Raw genomic sequence first — 18,473 nt, 5'->3', positions numbered from 1 at the left:
TTTGATTAACTGTCAATTGTTTAAGGACAATAACAGTTAAAACATGGACTTATGTTAAATCATTTACAGTTCCTTTATAGCATTTTAAATCAATATGTCAATTAATACCAAATCAGTGACACTAACATCGGAAGCTACAATGTCTATTTCAACAGTTCACACAGAAATCTTACAATAAGCGCTCTTAATTGTAGCATAGGAAAAAAAGATACAAACCTAAAGCATAAAGCATATATGTTCTATTTCAAGGAAAGAGGAAAAAATACTCGTTCAGTTATCTTTGTGAGCTATACTGCACAATTCTAAAGTTTATCATAGAAGATGTTAATGAAGAAACATGCCCAAAGCCATTCATGAATAAAGTCATAGTTTCTGAGCGGCAGTTTAAAGTTAGTTTCAGTTACTTTATTGCTTCTATGCATTTTATAAATTTGAATATGTGCATAAGAGGTTTACCCTTAGTCAGGAATATAAAACATGCATCATTTTTAAAATGCCCAGGCTTTAAAATCATATTAAATGTAGGACCTTTTCAACTGTGATAAATTCTCACTATAGGAGAGTACATGTGGAAAATCAAAGCAATGTTGCATCAAAGCATCAAAGCAATGTTGTTTATACATATTTATTAAATTTATATGCCAGTCATTTCACTATGAGAGCAATTCTGGGTTGCTTAAAACAGAATAGAATTTTAGAACGATGGAATGAATGATGTTATTAGATAAAATATATATTTGTGGACATGTATATGGAATGAGAGAACGAAAGGCTATAGCCATTGGTTAATTAAAAGATCAGCTATTAGATAGAAATAATGTAATATTAGATGAATTAAGGATATTTCTGTGTTGAATGCACATAAGAGATATGTAACCACTCCACCGACACAGTAATTGAATTGAAAATGTTTTTATGTTTATGTGTTTTGTGTTTAAAAAAAAAATTAAAAAAAAGAATTGTACTGTGAATCCCTGACAATACAATGATGCTGTTCAATTAAAATAAAAACACAATTTAAATATATTAAAAACATTTAAATCCAGATTTAAAAGAGAAGAAAAGCAAAGGTATTTTACCAATCCTTTAAGAACATCTTTTAAAAAATGAAGTATTATCAGATGCATTGAAAAGGCAAAGAGATATGACTGGAGGGGGCGGGGAGGAAGAGTTTCCCTAGATGAGACGGGCAGCACATAAATCTAATAAATAAATGATTTTTTTAAAAAAATTCTCAACGGGAATATTGCCAGAACAAAGATTGACTAAGTGGTAGAAATGAGCAGTTCAATCTGTTTCTAATCTACATCAATTATTCATATTTACTCATCTTTACTCATAACAAACCAATTTATTGTATCCTGTTTTTTAAACTGCAAATTTTTGAACATATTTTCTACAAATGTACATTATTAATTATATCATTTCAAAGGGTCTACTTTTAAAGGGTCTACTTGGAGGCTAAAACATATGAAGAACGGTTGCAGGAACTGGGTATGTCTAGTTTAATAAAAAGAAGGACTAGGGGAGACATGATAGTTGTGTTCCAATATCTCAGGGGTTGCCACAAAGAAGAGGGAGTCGGGCTGTTCTCCAAAGCACCTGAGGGTAGAACAAGAAGCAATGGGTGGAAACTGATCAAAGAAAGAAGCAACTTAGTACTAAGGAGAAATTTCCGGACAGTTAGAACAATTAATAAGTGGAACGACTTGCCTGCAGAAGTTGTGAATGCTCCAACACTGGAAATTTTTAAGAAAATGTTGGATAACCATCTGACTGAGATGGTGTAGGGTTTCCTGCCTGGGCAGGGGGTTGGACTAGAAGGCCTCCAAGGGCCCTTCCAACTCTGTTGTTATGTTATGTTATGTTATGTTATGTTATGTTATGTTATGTTATGTTATGTTATGTTATGTTATGTTATGTTATGTTATGTTATGTTATGTTATGTTATGTTATGTTATGTTATGTTATGTTATGTTAAATACCTCGTCATGTCTTTTATGCTGAGACCTTCTTTGCAATATTTGTGGAAATTGAAAACCTGGGTGGAAATTAAAACATTCTAAATCTTATTTTACTCCAAACAATGTGGATGAGGTATACTTATTTGAAAACTTACATTTGCTGAATTTCTCAAGCATGTTGGTATCAGATGCAAATGACAGATACATTCAACTAGTCAATCTGGTAGAAATCGGGAATTAATCTAAAGATCAGCAGACCTTACTTTTGGAAGCTTGAAGATGGGCTTTGCAGTAAAAGTGTAACTGCTCTTTCTAAATTATCTGCAAAACCCACACAGATTGTAGCTTTCCTTGCTTTGTAAGCTTCCTCTGTTTGAAGGTACCTGCATAAAATATGCTAATCCTAACTTTGACCCTTTGCTTTGTAGGAAGTAAAGAGTCCAGTGTTTTTTTGTCTGCTGCCAATCTGTCAGATTCTGCTTTTAGGGCTGGAAATGGGCAACAGAAGCTGAGAAACAATCCTTCTTCCCATGAAAAAAATAAGAACTCTGTCAGTTTCCAAGATGCCATGCAAAATAGCTATTTATTTTAAATCCAGTGCTATTTATTCGTGCCCACTGTTGCCTTTTTTGTAGTCAGCCCAAGCCCAAATATCTCTGAAAGACCATGCTGAGTGACCAGAATGGAAACATAATGTATGCCTGTAGCTGAGAAATTGGTAAAATTGGAAAGAACTTGGATCCTGAGGGCATCATCATCAATTTTGGTGATATTATAGATGAGGAATCACAGTGAAATCACATAAACAAAATATGTCAGAAGAAGAGGGGAAACCATCTTTAAAATAGAACCGATAAAGGTGAATACAATTTGGCTATGTAGTGGAATGAGATGAAGGTCATGTGGTTATGGCACCAGCATAGAAATCAAGAGACTGTGAATTATAACCCTACTTTAAACACAACGTCCAGCTGGGTGATTTTGTGCCAGGCACTCTCTCTCAGAAAAACTCACCTCAGAGGGTTGGTGTTGTGGGAGAAATAGGAAGAGGAAGGACTGTTAGTTATGTTTGCTGTCTTAAATTATTTACACACAAAAAATAAGAAAGATGAGATATTAAAAGCAATGATCTTCCTGCCACAGCTATAGGAGATGTGAATTCCCTTTCTAATATGACTATTCTTCCATATATTATATACCTGTGATGGCAAACCTATGGCATGCATGCCACAGGTGGCACTCATAGCCATATCAGTAGGCACATGAGCTCAGCTCCGGTGCGTGCAACTTATTTTCAGGCCTTCTGGACCCACCAGAACTAGGGAAAAAAGCTTTTTTCTGCCTCCGGAGGGCCTCAGGGTGGTGGGGAAGATGGTGGGGAAGGCCCATGTTTCTCTCACACATGGCTCCAGAGCCTCTCTAGGAGTCAGGGGACGGTGAAAACAGCCTTCCCCACCCCTCCAGAGGTCCTCTGGAGGCCAAAAACAGCCCATTTGCCTACTTTCGGTCCCAACTACTGATATGTGCCATAGGTTCACCATCACGGGTATATAAAGGCCGTTTTCGCCTTCCCCAGACTCATAACATAACATAACATAACATCAGAGTTGGAAGGGACCTTGGAGGCCTTCTAGTCCAACCCCCTGCCCAGGCAGGAAACCCTACACCATCTCAGTCAGATGGTTATCCAACATTTTCTTAAAAATTTCCAGTGTTGGAGCATTCACAACTTCTGAAGGCAAGTCGTTCCACTTATTAATTGTTCTAACTGTCAGGAAATTTCTCCTTAGTTCTAAGTTGCTTCTTTCTTTGATCAGTTTCCACCCATTGCTTCTTGTTCTACCCTCAGGTGCTTTGGAGAACAGCCCGACTCCCTCTTCTTTGTGGCAGCTCCTGAGATATTGGAACACAGCTATCATGTCTCCCCTAGTCCTTCTTTTTGTTAAACTAGACATACCCAGTTCCTGCAACCGTTCTTCATATGTTTTATCCTCCAGTCCCCTAATCATCTTTGTTGCTCTTCTCTGCACTCTTCCTAGAGTCTCAACATCTTTTTTACATTGTGAAAGGCTCCTAGAAAGGCTCTGGAGCCAGGTGAGAGAAAAAAACGGACCTACTGGGCCATCACATGCCAGAAGCGGTATGGTCGCGCACGCATGCACAGGGGTAGGGCGCATAAATTATGGGTATGGGCAAGCACGTGTGCAACCCCCTCCCGCACACACACCCCGGCACGCAATGGCAAAAAGTTTAGCCATCACTGTTATATACTCTGTCTCATATCTCCTGAAAAAGGGCAGCATTGGTGGTGATACAAAGCATTAGTAGTATAAGGCAAGGAGTGAAAGCATAGGAGGGCCACTCAACTCCCCCTGCTGCCCATTCTTTCTCAAGCCTTTAACAAACTTTGCTGCATAGTGTAAAGCTACAATATGTGAGCTTCAGAACATTAGATGACACAAAAAGTTAGGTTTTCTGCATTTCTTAGTTGTCCTATCTTGTGGTTGTCTGGATTTTTGCTACCCATGTATGGAATCTAAATAAGAGCCAAAAGATTAGAGAGGAAACACAAAGGAAATGAATGAGGAGAGAGATTTCATTGCTGATGCTACCCCTTTTCCTTGTCCACTGAATTTCCCAAGTTACTGGTCTCTTCAGCACAAAGACATGCTCTAGAAACGAAGCCCTTTGAGAACTCTAAAAGGCTTGGTATGCATTTCTGTACTTCTCGTCCACTAATCCAGGAGACATCAGACTAATTGGATAACTGTCTTTAAGACTAGAGAAAGGATTCCAACAGATCTATCTGACCTGCCCTCCTAGCTTTCTACTATTTCAAATCTTTATTGTCAGCGCTGACTCTTACCAGTAGTACTTCAAAGTACATTATAGTTGAGGATTATGTGTCAATATCATGCCATCTTGCCTTCCAATATGTTGAATGTTTGTTTTCCTTGAAGGGAAAGTTTTAAAAACATCTTATCCAGCAAGAAGCCAAAGATACAAAAGAGACAAATATATATTTATAACCTCACTCCAACCTCAGAAGAACATAGGAAATCTTAGAGCAGTAGGTGTACTTTAAGTGGGGAGTCAAAATTGTTTTACTCAACTAATGAAAATGATGCCATTTACCTCTTGCATGGACGCTGTTATATATTTTTCTCAGTTTTCCATGTTGCTATTTACCTTTGATGCAGCATGCATGGTATTCCTCTTTGGACTAAGCAGCCCTAGTACAAAATGTAGAAACAGAAGAAGGAAATAATAAGCCAAAGTATTTGGGTTTAAGGTATGAAAAAGGAAAAGAAATATACTTAAAATTGTTTACATCAATACCATTCATTTTACTTCTCTGTAACTTTTTATTGTGTGGTCCGCCGGCGGCCTGCAGAACTGGCAGCAGAGTCGGACAGTGAGGAGGCTGGGGAGGAACATGGGCCAATCCTAGATTCTGGGGAAGGCTTGGACGAAGGCTCTGCATCAGAGGCAGAGATGGGGCCAGGGCCATCTGGGAGTTATGTGCAGATTCTGGAGCCTCCAGAGTCAGACATCAGCGAGGAAGAGGAACAGAGGGAGCCTATTCCCAGTGCGCGCATGTGCAGAACTGCCAGAAGGCAAGAATAGTTAAAATAAGAGGGATGACTTGGGAGTAGGGCTTGGAGATGATTTGCCCCTCCCATAAAACATAAAGGAGGAGCAAAGGCACATGGTCCTTTGCAGGAAGCAACTATTGTTCGTGCTGGCCATTTTCAATACTGCAGCTCTGTGTTGACTGTTTGTTCCATGTGGCTTTGCAAAGTTAATTGCCAATTAGGTCTTGGCAGCGTGTGAAGGGAGATAAAGTTGGGTGCTTATCAGCCTTATCCCAAAGAACTGTGGCAGACTTCTGTCGGACTCTTTACAACTATTTGGGACTCATCTGTGAATGAACAGATTGAGAATGAACAGGCTCTGAATCAGTGGTGGGTTGCTCCCGATTCGCTCTGGTTCTGGAGAGCCAATAGTTACAATCTGCTGGCATTCGGACAACCGGTAGTAATGGCTGGATGGCCACGCCCCCGAACCGGTTCCCTGATCATCAGAGGTTTGGAGTTTTTTAACTTTTAAAAGCAACTTTTCTTCAGCCAAAAAAAGGCTTTTAAAAGTAAAAAAAAAACCTCTGATGATCATGCGGCTCAGCAGGGATCATCAGAACCCTTTAAAAGTTTTTTTTTTAACAACCTCTTTGGCCAAAGAGGTTGTTAAAACAAAATGTTTTAAAAGGCTCCTCTGGCGATCCCAGCTGAATTAAGAGGTTCTGGGCTGCTGTTAGGCAACTTCAGCTGGGATCGTCATAGGAGCCTTTTAAAATCTTTTTTTCCTCTGGCCCACCCAATCCCCCCTCCCACTTAAATAATTACTGCTCTTTTCGGGCTCGCTTTCCTTCAGCTTCTGCAATCAGTTGCATCAGCTAGCAACTGAATCTGCCTGCCTGCAATCTATCCCCTCAGTGCCTGTGCTGGCTGAGGAACCTTAAAGTTACTAAGGTTGCAGACCCCTGATCTAAAAAATGTAAATAAAATAAAATAATAAAATATTTGTGCAGCTTTCTTAGATTTGGTGTGTTTCTGTAGTGTTTCACTCTAACTACACAAACACACAGAATCTCACAAAGCTGTATGTGGCATTGTGTGTGTGTGTGTGTGTGTAAGTCAATTGTGTTGTGTGTGTGTAAAGTGTGACAGTTGGTTTTGAGCTTTTTGTGGCTGTGTGAGGTTCCTGCTTGTTGCAGGGGCCATTTTGGGTGAAGTGCAGCTGCTTTTATATTGTGTGCAAGTCTATTGTGTTGTGGTGTGTGTGTGTGTGTGTGTGTGTGTGTGTGTGTGTGTGTGTGTATCCCTTCCCAAGGACTTGGAGGCAGCTCCTCTGAGAAAAAGAGGAGGCAGTGAAGCTCTGGCTGTCGCCGGGAGAAATCGCCCTGTCTCTGCAGCATTGGTCATGTGACTGAGTGGGCGTGGCCAACTTGATGTCACTCACAGCAAGGTGCCGCCCCACCTTGCCCTGAATGACTTCAAATTGGTCACGCCCACTCAGTCACATGACCATCAAGCCACGCCCACCAAATAAGCCATGACCACAGAACCGGTATTAAAAAAAATTGGAACCCACCCCTGCTCTGAATGAGCAGAATTCACAGCCGTTGAAATAAAAAGAGTGTTTTTGGGACTAATTGTGTGCTTTTACTGTATCAGGAAGCCTAGGTCAGATTACTTATTCTTGCTTCTACAATGCCTAGGAATCTCTCCATGCCTTGCCTTTTGCGCCTTAACTTCTCAATATTTTTTCAGATCTCATCAGCTCAATCCATCTGTTAAAACAAATGATTCTATTATCAAACTCTGCTGTATATTAATGCTCATTCTCTAACACATATGCGTTTGATACAGCTGCAAAAATTGGTTAACTTTTGAGGCATAACATTACTGTGCTGATATTGCTTTTCCAGTCTGGGAGCCCAAAGAAGTTGAAATTGATGATCTTGTTATTTAAGCTACCATCTCAAAAGTTCTGGTGCATTTCTTTGGCTTTATCACATCAGCAGTAATATAATGCATCTATAATGGTCTGGGTTTTCTTCTTAAATCTCGCTATTTATATTCAAGGGAGGGGGGAGAACATTTAAAGTGATTCAGAGAGAAAACATCATACAGTTCTAAAACAACCGACATAATTCACTAGAGAAATCTGTTATTTCTAGGTCAAAAATGAACCTGCATCATCTGTAGGAAATTGTCAAAAATACATTATTTTTCTAACACTCAAGCAGATCTTTGTAAAATCAGTCCTAATTTTTTCTGGCTAGTGAACCTCATTAGCAGTCAAAGTACGATGCCAACACAACAGCTCTTTACTGGTCACCCCACTCCCTTTAAAAAAAATTACTGCATTCCTCTCCTAAGAGTTCATAAATGCAGCAATTAGAACAATTAGGGAGGATGCCTTTCCCCCTGCATGTAAAAAATGATTCTTCCTGTAGTGTGGTTGTGTTTCTGTCTATTTGCATTAGCAGAAAATTCATTTTTAATCATGCTTCAGATTGGTAACATATTTTTATTATTAATAGCATTTCAGAGCTCTGTATGAGAACATTTAATCTGCAGGATTCCTTGCAACAGATGGGAGCCTTTGTTATACATTAGCCCCTTATTTCTCAATTTATCTGGGGAATTCTGGGAATTGAAGTCCACACATCTTAAAATTACAGAAGTTGATAAACACTACATTAGACTTCTAAAGCTTCAAATATAGTTGTTGTAGTAGTTGTAAAGACCACAGGCAAAACAAAGGGTGCTGCTAGTGTTTAGTACTGTTGATGCCATCATTACTAGTTCCTTGTCCCATTAATGTTAACATTTTCAAGTTCAACAGCAATGCCACTTGGACAACCGAAAGTAAGAAATGGTATTTTATTAGGTATAAATGACTTTAAATTTTGGGGACAGAATTTTGAAAACATTTTCTTTGAATAGATTACTCTTTCAGGAAATTTCATCCTTGCTAAAATGTAGTGATGAAAAGATAAGAAACAACACCTATTAAATGATATTGAAGAAGAAAAAAGGTTTGCTTAGTATGTTTTCAACCCTAGCGTAAAGCTGTTGCATAAAAAATGAATCTTTTAAAGAAACAATTCTGTTTTTAGGATTGCTTATATGTTTACTTCTGTGTTGTACTGTACCTAATAAGTTGGCTGTGTATTTTGCTTAAGTCTGGAAAAAGATCTAAAAACAGGATTTTTTATATTTTAAAAAATGAAGATGACATTCTGGAATAGGCAGGATTACTGGGAAGAAATACAATTTTCACTTCTATCTCCAGTGAATTTATTCCAAGCATGATTCTTTTCCTTCCACTCTGTCCAATGACTTTTTGATGGAATAAGGGTTTTTTTAAGAAAACCTTTGCATGTGCTTTAGTATGTACAATAAATATGCTGATATATGTACAACCCGACAGATTTGTAGTCTATCATCTGGTGCTTCATGAGCTTTCTGGGCTTGCAACTACTGTAACTTTATCTGGGAGGTTTCCTATATATAATTACAGGATTGCATTGTACATCTGCAGTCAATCAATCATTTCAGGTATCCTTTCCTTCCATTAAAAAACTAGTCTTAAAGCAGAGTCCTTCAGAAAATGGTGCAGTGAGCGGGGAGACTATTGTTCCTCCTGGCAACACATAGCTGAATTTGGAGCCAAAACTGGTCCTTTGACAGAACATTCCCCAGATTTGAATGGGATACACTAGGAACAACCCAAGACAACCTTCAAACCATCATGGGAAGAAGAATCTTGGTGATTGTAATTCTCGATTAGAGTGGCGGGCGCCATTTTTTCCTGTCAGTATTTTTTTGTTTTTTAAACACATTTCATTTTAAACATCATGTTTTGTTTTGTTTTATTTATTTATTTATTTATTTATTTATTTATTTTTGTGTTTGACTTACATCTTTAATTATGGGAATTTTTCCTTTCTTTTCTATTTACTTTCTATCATGAGAAATATCTTATTTTTTCTTGTGGTCATTTTGTTACAAAGCATCCACTTCTTTTGCCCTTGATTGCTTATATTTTGTTGTGAAGGTCAAATATAACAAAATTTGGATTATATTAAAAACGATGACAACAATAAATCAAGGATTTGAATATTATACATTATATACTTTTTACAATTTTCACAAAAGAAATATAGAAGAAAGGCAAAAATCAGATTAATTTAATGTCCAAGCCTTCTTGGAAGCCTTCAGAAAAAAATATTTTTCAAATTATAAATTCTGAATGAAAATTAGTTAAAAGGTTTGATGATTTAACAACAGTTGAAAATCAACCTAAGCATGATACTCGGATACAAGTAACAGCATCTAAATCTGACTTCAGATTGGGTGGATTGGAAGTTAATTTGTTCCTGACAGAATTGAAAAAGAACCTTTGTTTAAGAATTATGGCTCATTGGACAGGACTGAAAGGGGCATGAATTTAAAAGACTTAGGGAGGGCAATATGGATCAGTGATGAACTGGATTTTTCTTAAGAAAGCTGGTGGAGATGTTGGATTAGATGTATTATATTCAATCAGAAGACAGCTATTAAGAGATATGGGTCCAATTTATATGAAAATCTTCTGAACAACAAGTGCTGCAGGGATATTCACAACAGAGATTTATGACTTTGTGCAATTGTTTGGAAATATCCCATTTATAATTTTAAGGAAAAGTTTTATTAAGAATCAATCAAAGATATTTTATCTTGAACAGATCGGAGATAATTATTGCAATAGTTTAGGGTAGGTTAGAAGCTGTTGCAGACTTTCTGCATGAAATACAATAATAGATTGTTAACAGGGGCTTTGAACTTTAGTTTTGTTAGATTTCCCAGTTAATTGTTTCTTTTTTTTATAATAGAGAGATGGGATTATCTGGGCAAACAGAACTGGAGAAGTTGTAGACCTGTTTTGCAAGGGGTCTTATTTCTGAAATGTATCTATCAGCATTTAGTTAAGGGGCAACTTATATATATCGTTTTTTTTAATGAAATGTTTTTGTCTTTTTTGGTTTTGCTTTGTTTTCCTTTTTTCTGTTGAAGTTTTTATTTTAACTTTTGGAAATTTTTTATACACACACACACACACACACACACACACACACATATATATATATACCTTGAAGAAGATAAAAATAGGCAGTCTTTATTTATTACTTTGTGACTGTGTAACGAAGAATGATGTTTCTGCCATCAACCCAGACAGGCATTCCACTGAGTAATATATAGAGATATTTGGCTGGGGACATAATTTGTGCTTTAATAGGTGCTTTAAGGTGATCAGAATTCAGAAACTATTAGCATACTTGTCATTGTTTGGAGGCCTTTGGGATCCCTTCCTGTTTTGAATGAAGGAGAAGTTTCAGTCTGGTTTTGTGGTAAAGTCTTACTATTCCTGTCTGTTGTGACCCAGGCCCAGGCCAAGTAGTTGTTACCAGACACAGTCAGTCCTAAACAAACAAAGTTTATTAGAACAGCTGAGAATGAAGTAATTCTTAGTCCAAATTAAGTCCGAAACAAAATCCTTCATAAAAAGTCCTTCGGCCTTATCACAAACCTTTGTCTTGTTTGGCATCCTGTCAAAGGCTTTTATAGGCAAGAACCCATGAAGTTCAGAAACAGGAGACAAGAAACAATTGTAGCAACATTGCTTTTCTACAAAGAGCCCATTGCTCCTCTTTTAAGCCTTATGGGAGGGGCCAATCATCTCCTGGCCTTACTCCCAAATCGTCCTTTTTGCTTTAGTTGCTCTTGCCTTCTGGCAGCTCTTCTCATGCATGCACTAGGAACTGGCTTCTCTTGTTCCTCTGCCTCTCTGCTGTCCGCCTCTGGAGGATCCGGAGTCAGCACATGGCTCTCAGATGGCCCTGGCACCATCTCTGCCTCCAACACAGAGCCCTCATCCGGGCCTTCCCTTGATTCCAGGACTGACCCATTGTCCTCCCCAGCCTCCTCACTGTCCGATTCTGCTGCCAACTCTGCAGGCTGCTGGCAGACCACAACACTGTCTAGCCTTTGATAGTAATTGAAGCTCAACGCCTAAGCGGTCTACAAGTTTCCTAAAATTAAATTTTCTAGCATTTTATTTAATTATACTCATTTATTCTTTTTTGTGTGTGCAATGATCAGAGTTCAATATTTTAGTTTTAAAGGTTTCTAATTTCTTTTTGGACAATTTTTCTGCTAGCACAATTTTGGACTTGTGGGAAAGAAGATCTTGCCATTTTTAACTGTGCAGGTATTTGGTGTCCACCCCTGCCTGAGAACTGATCTGGTCGTTTCTAATTTTCATCTGAGTCCACAAGAAGGTTCTCTGGATTTTGTATTTTATTTTATTTTATTGGAGTAGGTCATTGATATTGCAAGTACAGCATATTCCTACCTCTTATATACAGAAAAGTATTCACTGTTTTCCTGCTTTGAATTTATGAATAAAAGTTTGAAATATGCTGTATATATTCTGGACTATATTATCATATTATCTTACCCATTTAAGGTTGATAATTAGGACGCATATGCATATGAGACAATGATATGACTTCTGAACTATTTTGTTTTTTTATTTTCGTTTACTTCTGAGTTTTGGGGAATTAATGATAAACAGTCAGAGCTGTGGATGAGAGGAAAGGTGCTTAGAGCCTGAGATATCCAGTTGATATGCTTTGATGCAAGCTAATTTGTAGAAGATTGCTTCTTTCTCTTTTAAATTAGGTATTGTTAAAAATAGTAACAAGAATAAAAGCAGAAAATGCCAATGTAGAATACTGAATACAATTTCGTGCTCCCTTAAATCAAGCTGAAGTCTTGGTGATTGCATCCATGCACTTTTCTTGGCCTGGTTTATCTAAAACATATATCTTCAGGAAAATTATGCTACTACTTTTCATAGGTGTCCAGAGAGAAAAAATTGAGAGGGCAAATGGTGGAATGTGCACAACACCATCACACAAATGTCATTTACATATCTATGGAGAGTCTCAAGTGTCCAGGTCATGGTTGCCCAAAGGTGCTTTTTCAAGAGGCAACTGGACTTTCTGGTTTTCCTTTGAAGACATTTTGCTTCTCATCTGAGAAGCTTCTTCAGCTCTTCTCAGCTGAAGAAGATTCTTGGATGAGAAGTGAAACATCCTCAAAGAATAACCAGAAAGTCCAGCTGCCTCTTGAAAAAGAACTTTTGGGACATTACTTCCTTGCAATAGACACCAGGATACAAGCCCCTTACAGTGGCATTTGCATGACAACATCAAGGTATGTCATTTTGGCATTGTTGTCTGTTGTCTGTTTTTGCTACTTACTGCAAAATAGTGGAAAACTAGAAATAAAAAAAAAAAAACCACAATCAAAGGCAATGGAACAGAGGGAGTGAAAGAAATCTACCCACTGAAGAGAGAATTACCTCTCTCAAGTGAAAGTGTGACAGTTGTAAAATACAACTGATTGTTTTTCTCATTTTATTCACAGCTTCTATTTTTAAAAAACTCTTAACCATTTTGGTTTTGTCTTTCTACTGATTAAGATGAGTTCCTTCTACAAAATTTTAAAAATAGAATTCAAATACTTATTAATTTACATATAACTTCTATATACCCAAAGACATTCCTCTAAGCACTAAATGTAAAACATCTTTTAACAATGCATCCATCTGTCAACAATCAAAAGATCTCCAACCTTTAATGTAGGTACATTTGGTCACAGCTGATTCTTCTTCCTCAACTTAATTCCCTCTAGAAATATTGTAGAGGGCAGATTTCAAAGCCCATGATCTTTCCAGTCCATCAATTATTTAAATATTATTTAAATTATTTTTAATTTTAAGTGATTGGTTTATTTCTGGTAACTGCTGTGCCAAAAATCCATTCTGCAGGTTCTCAAAATGCTTAGTCTAAAGAAAAAAGGATGCTCTGTTTTTCTACTTTATTCTCAGAGTGGATGAGAATCTCTTTCAAATGTATATTATTATTTCTTAGCTTATTGTTTGTGATGGCAAAGGATATTACTCTTTGTGAGTTTGGGCATTTTTTCTGTGAATATCTTTCCATCCATCTGAAACAACCTTGGCTTTTAGGCTTCTCAGTCTGAGAATGCCCAATGGGAAGAGTGATCATATTAAGTTTTCCCCTTGAGATTTAATTCAAGCATGGGAAATCGTGCAGGGGGCATGCCACAAAAGACATACTGGAAAATAGCAATAGCAATGGCACTTAGACTTATATACCACTTCACAGTGCTTTACAGCCCTCTTTTTGTGTTGAATTTATGTTTTACCTACAAAGAAATAAAGGGAGGCTAGTATAGATCTATTGCATTTCAAGCTATTTAGTTCTCATCAGCTAGCCATACCCTTCTGGGATTTGAACCCGGGCTACATATCCAAGAAGGATATGGCTAGCTAATGAGAGCTAAATAGCTTGAAATAGATCTATACTACTCTCCCTATAGTCATATCCTCAACCAAAACCAAAACTGTTATCCTAAGCATTCCTTTATTATTATTTCTATTACAAATAACGAGATAGAAATTGTATACTCCCTGCAGTAGTGGGTTTCAGAGTCGCTACCGGTTCCCTCATGGGTGTGGGCATGCTCATGCTAATGTGTGACGCTTCTGTGCATGCGCAGAAGTGTCCGAGCAGATGGCTGGAACCTCCCACCACCGCTGCTACCAGTTCGCCCGATCCAGGGCAAACCAGTAGCAACCCACTACTGACTCCCTGGTCAGTGCTGAACCACTTGCTAAGCATACCACTTATTTTTATACATGCTTTGCTTTCATCACATAAAAGACTTATCATATTCAGCAATCAACCTTCAAATGAACATATTATCATTGATTACTTTTTAATCCAGAAAAAAATTAACATACTGTAAGCTGCCCTGAGTCTTCGGAGAAGGGCAGGGTATAAATGTAAATAAATAAATAAATAAATATTATTTTCTTGACACATTCAAAGATTAATTTTAACATATTTTAATTCACAACAACAATTTTCAGGCAAAAAATGGACAGCTTTCGGCCTGCCGATTACTGAGTATGTACTCAGTAATCATACTCTCCATTTCATCAGAGTCATCTTTTATCAGTTCTCACAATCTTCTGTCAATCCATATCTTTTAATTCAAATTTAATCCTGTGAATGTTCCCATAATTATAAACTTGAATTAATTACTTCTAAAGCATTTGGAAGAAATGATACATTTTTATGGTGATTTATACTAAATTATGAAAGAGATGACGTGTGTTAAGAAATACTTTAAAAATATTCTATGTAATAAATCTTCAGAGATATTTAGCAGCTAGATATAAAGGAGAAATTTGTTTTACTACTAGGCCAATAGTTCTCAGACTTCTTTTCAGACACAAGTTGTTAAAAATTTTTGCAAACTTTTAAAATTTTTGTTCAAAAAATCAATATAAAACTGCAAGATTTTAGTAATAATTTCCTTTTTTCTTCAGTCTTGACATCATTATCAAAGTCAGTTCCCTATGAGAACAAAATCCTTAAATCATACTATTAGCGGCAGGATCCTATACCAGGTCCTTGTTTCATCACTCAGACATAATCAAAATAAGCTATGGGTTTGTCATCTGATAAAATAAATCAAAAACATGGCAACAATGTAGAACAACAATGCTATATTAGCTACCAACTAGTAAAAAGCTATAAATATAAGCAATCAAAGACAATAATAACTGCATACTTGAGTAATTTTTATTATGAGAAAGTGTGACTGGCCCAGAAGGGTACTATATGTGAAGATAGATTTGAATATGAATCTCTAAAATTAAATATTACCCAAAATTCATGGTTACCTTGAGAAATGAAAATCTGAAAGCTTTCCTAACAACAAAAATGAACATACAATAGGAATAAAGTGTACCAAGTGAAGGCCTCCACCATTATCTCCAAGATATTAAGTCATGTAGCAATAGCACTTAGATTTATATACTGCTTCAAAGTGCTTTACAGCACTCTCTAAGCAGTTTACAGGCAATCTGGGTCCTCGTTTTACCAACAGTGCCATAACTTCACTATGCCTTTCATGACAATTTAGCATCTTTTCATAACGATGAGTCAGATTCTTAATTACCATTTAGGAAAAACACATTTGTACTGCAAATCTAGCAATTCAAAAGCATGCAAATGTGAGTAAATAAATAGGTACCACTTTGGTAGGAAGATAACTGTGTCCATGCATCTCAGCATATAATCATGCTGGCCACATGACCACAGAAGTCTTGGACAATGCTGGCTTTTTCAGCTAAGATACAGAGATGAGCATTTCCCGCTAGAGTCGGACACAACTGGACTTATAGAAATGGCTAGTTTATATTACATAAAAAACCCAAAAAGTTGTGGTTTGATGTTAATGCTTTATTTTACTGCAACAGAGGGAGTTGGAAGTCAATGCTTCTTTTTCATTTTCACAACCCTTCCTCACTTCTCTTTTCCCCCACCTTCCCCACTGCTTTCCTATTTACTTTTGTATTTTGTATCTTATCTTATAACTTAATAAAACGTTAAAACTTGGACACAACTGGACAGGGGAAACCTTTATCTTTTTAATGCATTGCCATACTGGATAATTACTTGCACATAGCCAATGAAATAGATGCATTGTGTTAGGCTTGTCTCTATTGGTATAAATACTGAAACCTTTTCAACCCTGTCCTATATCTTGGGAGACAGGTCCCATGATACCATAGCTAAATATTTTTCTCCTTATTGGTTAGTTTCCTTTATTCATAGGGCATAGAGTAAATGATACATAAATTGGGCTTTGCTTTTATGGAAATCTGAGTAGTGAACTTTTTGAATCAGAGGATGCTGATGTAAGAACAATGAATTCTCAGACACCTGAGGTTGCCCTGCTGGAAAGGCTGCCTCTGAGATTACCATATCAAAGGTTAGTTAAAAATAATTTATCTTGGGAGTCTTTCAAGTACAGTTTTAACGTAAAGTTCATCCTTGGGGGATAAAAAAAATTGCACATAAGGATTAATCCAAGGTTGCCCTGAGATTTATCTTTGGCAGGAGTTTATAAAATAGAGAGAAAGGTTTGGCCGTCACAAATAGGCACCCACACAAAAAAAGTAAAGATTAATAAGAGAGAATTCTAATTAGTTCAAAATTAATCTTTGAAGTTTTCACTGTCAAGAAAGGCAATTAAAAGAAGGCATCCTTTCTTCTGTCACTTTGGCTGAGACTTAACAAGATATCTTTAACCAGTCACCTATTCTTACTGTGATATATTGTGATAAAATTGGAACTATATTTCATTAGGAAAAAAACTGCAACTGAGAATGATCAGTAAGGTATAGAACAACTGTTTTCCAGATATCATTTCAAAGAGCACTTCCCTACCACTCTCAGTAGTATATTAATGTAGAAACAGTTGACAAAATATTTAACTGAATAGACCAGTAAAATATACCCAATATTTCACTTATTTTTTCCTTTTGCTTATTTTACTTATGTATTAAATAATTTTTAATATTGAATATTATTAAATATTACATTGAATGTCAATAAATAAAATTCTGCCTGTCTGTCATGTATTTACATTTTGCTGTCTTTCTTTTTTTCATAGGGTTGGAATTGATCCAGATGAGGATCAAAGGATAGAAACTGCTACTCAGGCAAGTTAAAATTTAAATATAAATATTTGAAAATTTATATTCATAAGTGTGGAACTAAATGCTTTAAAATTTTACAATGTGTTTTCTAAGATGCTCAGGAAAATCTCCAATTCTGATTCTCAAATCAGGAAGTCATATATCTTTTGTACATTCAATAGTCACCCAGATTGTAAAATATATTATTTTATTGTTGATGGACTTATGCTGAATAATTTCAGTTTTGATATTTTAATAGAAGAAATCCATTAACTTCCTCTTTTACATTTCTAAAAGCATTTTGGAAAATTATGTACTTTGTAATGAAAGACACTTTTATAATTCATATTCTAAATTTTGAGGAATTTCTTACACATTGCTTTGTAAGTCTTCTGAATATGTCTTTTTTTTTTTAATTCAAAAAATTTTACAAAAAAATTTTTTTCCCCTTTCCCCCCTCCCTTCACTAATCCCCTCCCCCCTCCCCCTGACTTCCCAGAACAAGCACAAGGTATAGTTAAAAATAAAACAAACATATGCTAAGAAAAAATTTCCCCAAAACTATTATACCAATTTTCCCTCTCTAGCTCTGACTTCCTCCTAACATTACCAAAATCCTTCAAAAAAAATTAACAATTAACAGTAATAAGATATGTAAAGCAATAGAACAAATTAATCCTAAAGTATTTAAAACCAGCTAATGCATAAAAATCCAATCCCATTCAGAGAATATCTCCCTTATAGCTTCTATAACCATATAATTTTTCCCCCAGGTCTTTCTTACATAAGATATTTCGAGAATATTCTATTTAAAATTCAGTGCAACACATTATAAAATTTCAATACAGAAAATTACAATATCTATTCAACTTTAGTCCTTCTTCGTCAAAATCCAGTATAAATCCAAATATCTAGTCTTTTATGATAGATATAAAACATATAATTAACCCATTTCTTCCAGATCTTCCTCACATATTGTCTTTCAGGGACACTAATATTTTTGTCTGTTAATATTTCAAAACAACCTTGTTACAAGGATAATACTTTTGTCTCTTGCCATTTTTTTTATGCATTAATCTCTGTCTTTCCTTCATTACTCCTTTTGAAAAGTCAATCACAATATTTCCTAGTAGTTCCTTATGTCCAAGAATCCACAAATTACTGCCGTATATTTCATCAGTCCAAAGAGAGAACTCTTGGAAAGCATTAACCCTGTGAGTTTTTTCGGTTCGGGAGACAGCCTCCTGTAGCAGAAATTCAGGCATTTCATCCAAACTATTTAAAGAAAACTTCTTTACATCAACTTGTTTATTC

At 36.3% G+C, this 18,473-nt stretch overlaps 1 protein-coding gene across 3 annotated transcripts in view; it reads left to right on the top strand.

Annotated features, from left to right (window-relative positions):
* The window catches only part of SLC9A9 (solute carrier family 9 member A9), a 260,366-nt gene that overhangs the window by 168,189 nt on the left and 73,704 nt on the right, over window positions 1-18,473 (top strand). For all 3 annotated transcript variants that reach the window (XR_009155753.1, XR_009155752.1, XM_058188448.1), the window contains exon 13: window positions 17,135-17,183. Coding sequence is in view for 1 of the 3 variants with exons in the window: in XM_058188448.1 (XP_058044431.1) it covers window positions 17,135-17,183 (49 nt within the window). In the remaining 2 variants the exon portion in view is untranslated. The remainder of the gene's footprint in view (window positions 1-17,134; window positions 17,184-18,473) is intronic.

The sequence above is a fragment of the Ahaetulla prasina genome, chromosome 6, assembly GCF_028640845.1.
Source record: "Ahaetulla prasina isolate Xishuangbanna chromosome 6, ASM2864084v1, whole genome shotgun sequence".
Lineage (NCBI taxonomy): Eukaryota > Metazoa > Chordata > Lepidosauria > Squamata > Colubridae > Ahaetulla > Ahaetulla prasina.
The sequence above is the reverse complement of the archived record's forward strand: the minus strand, read 5'-3'. Positions and strand labels throughout refer to the sequence as shown.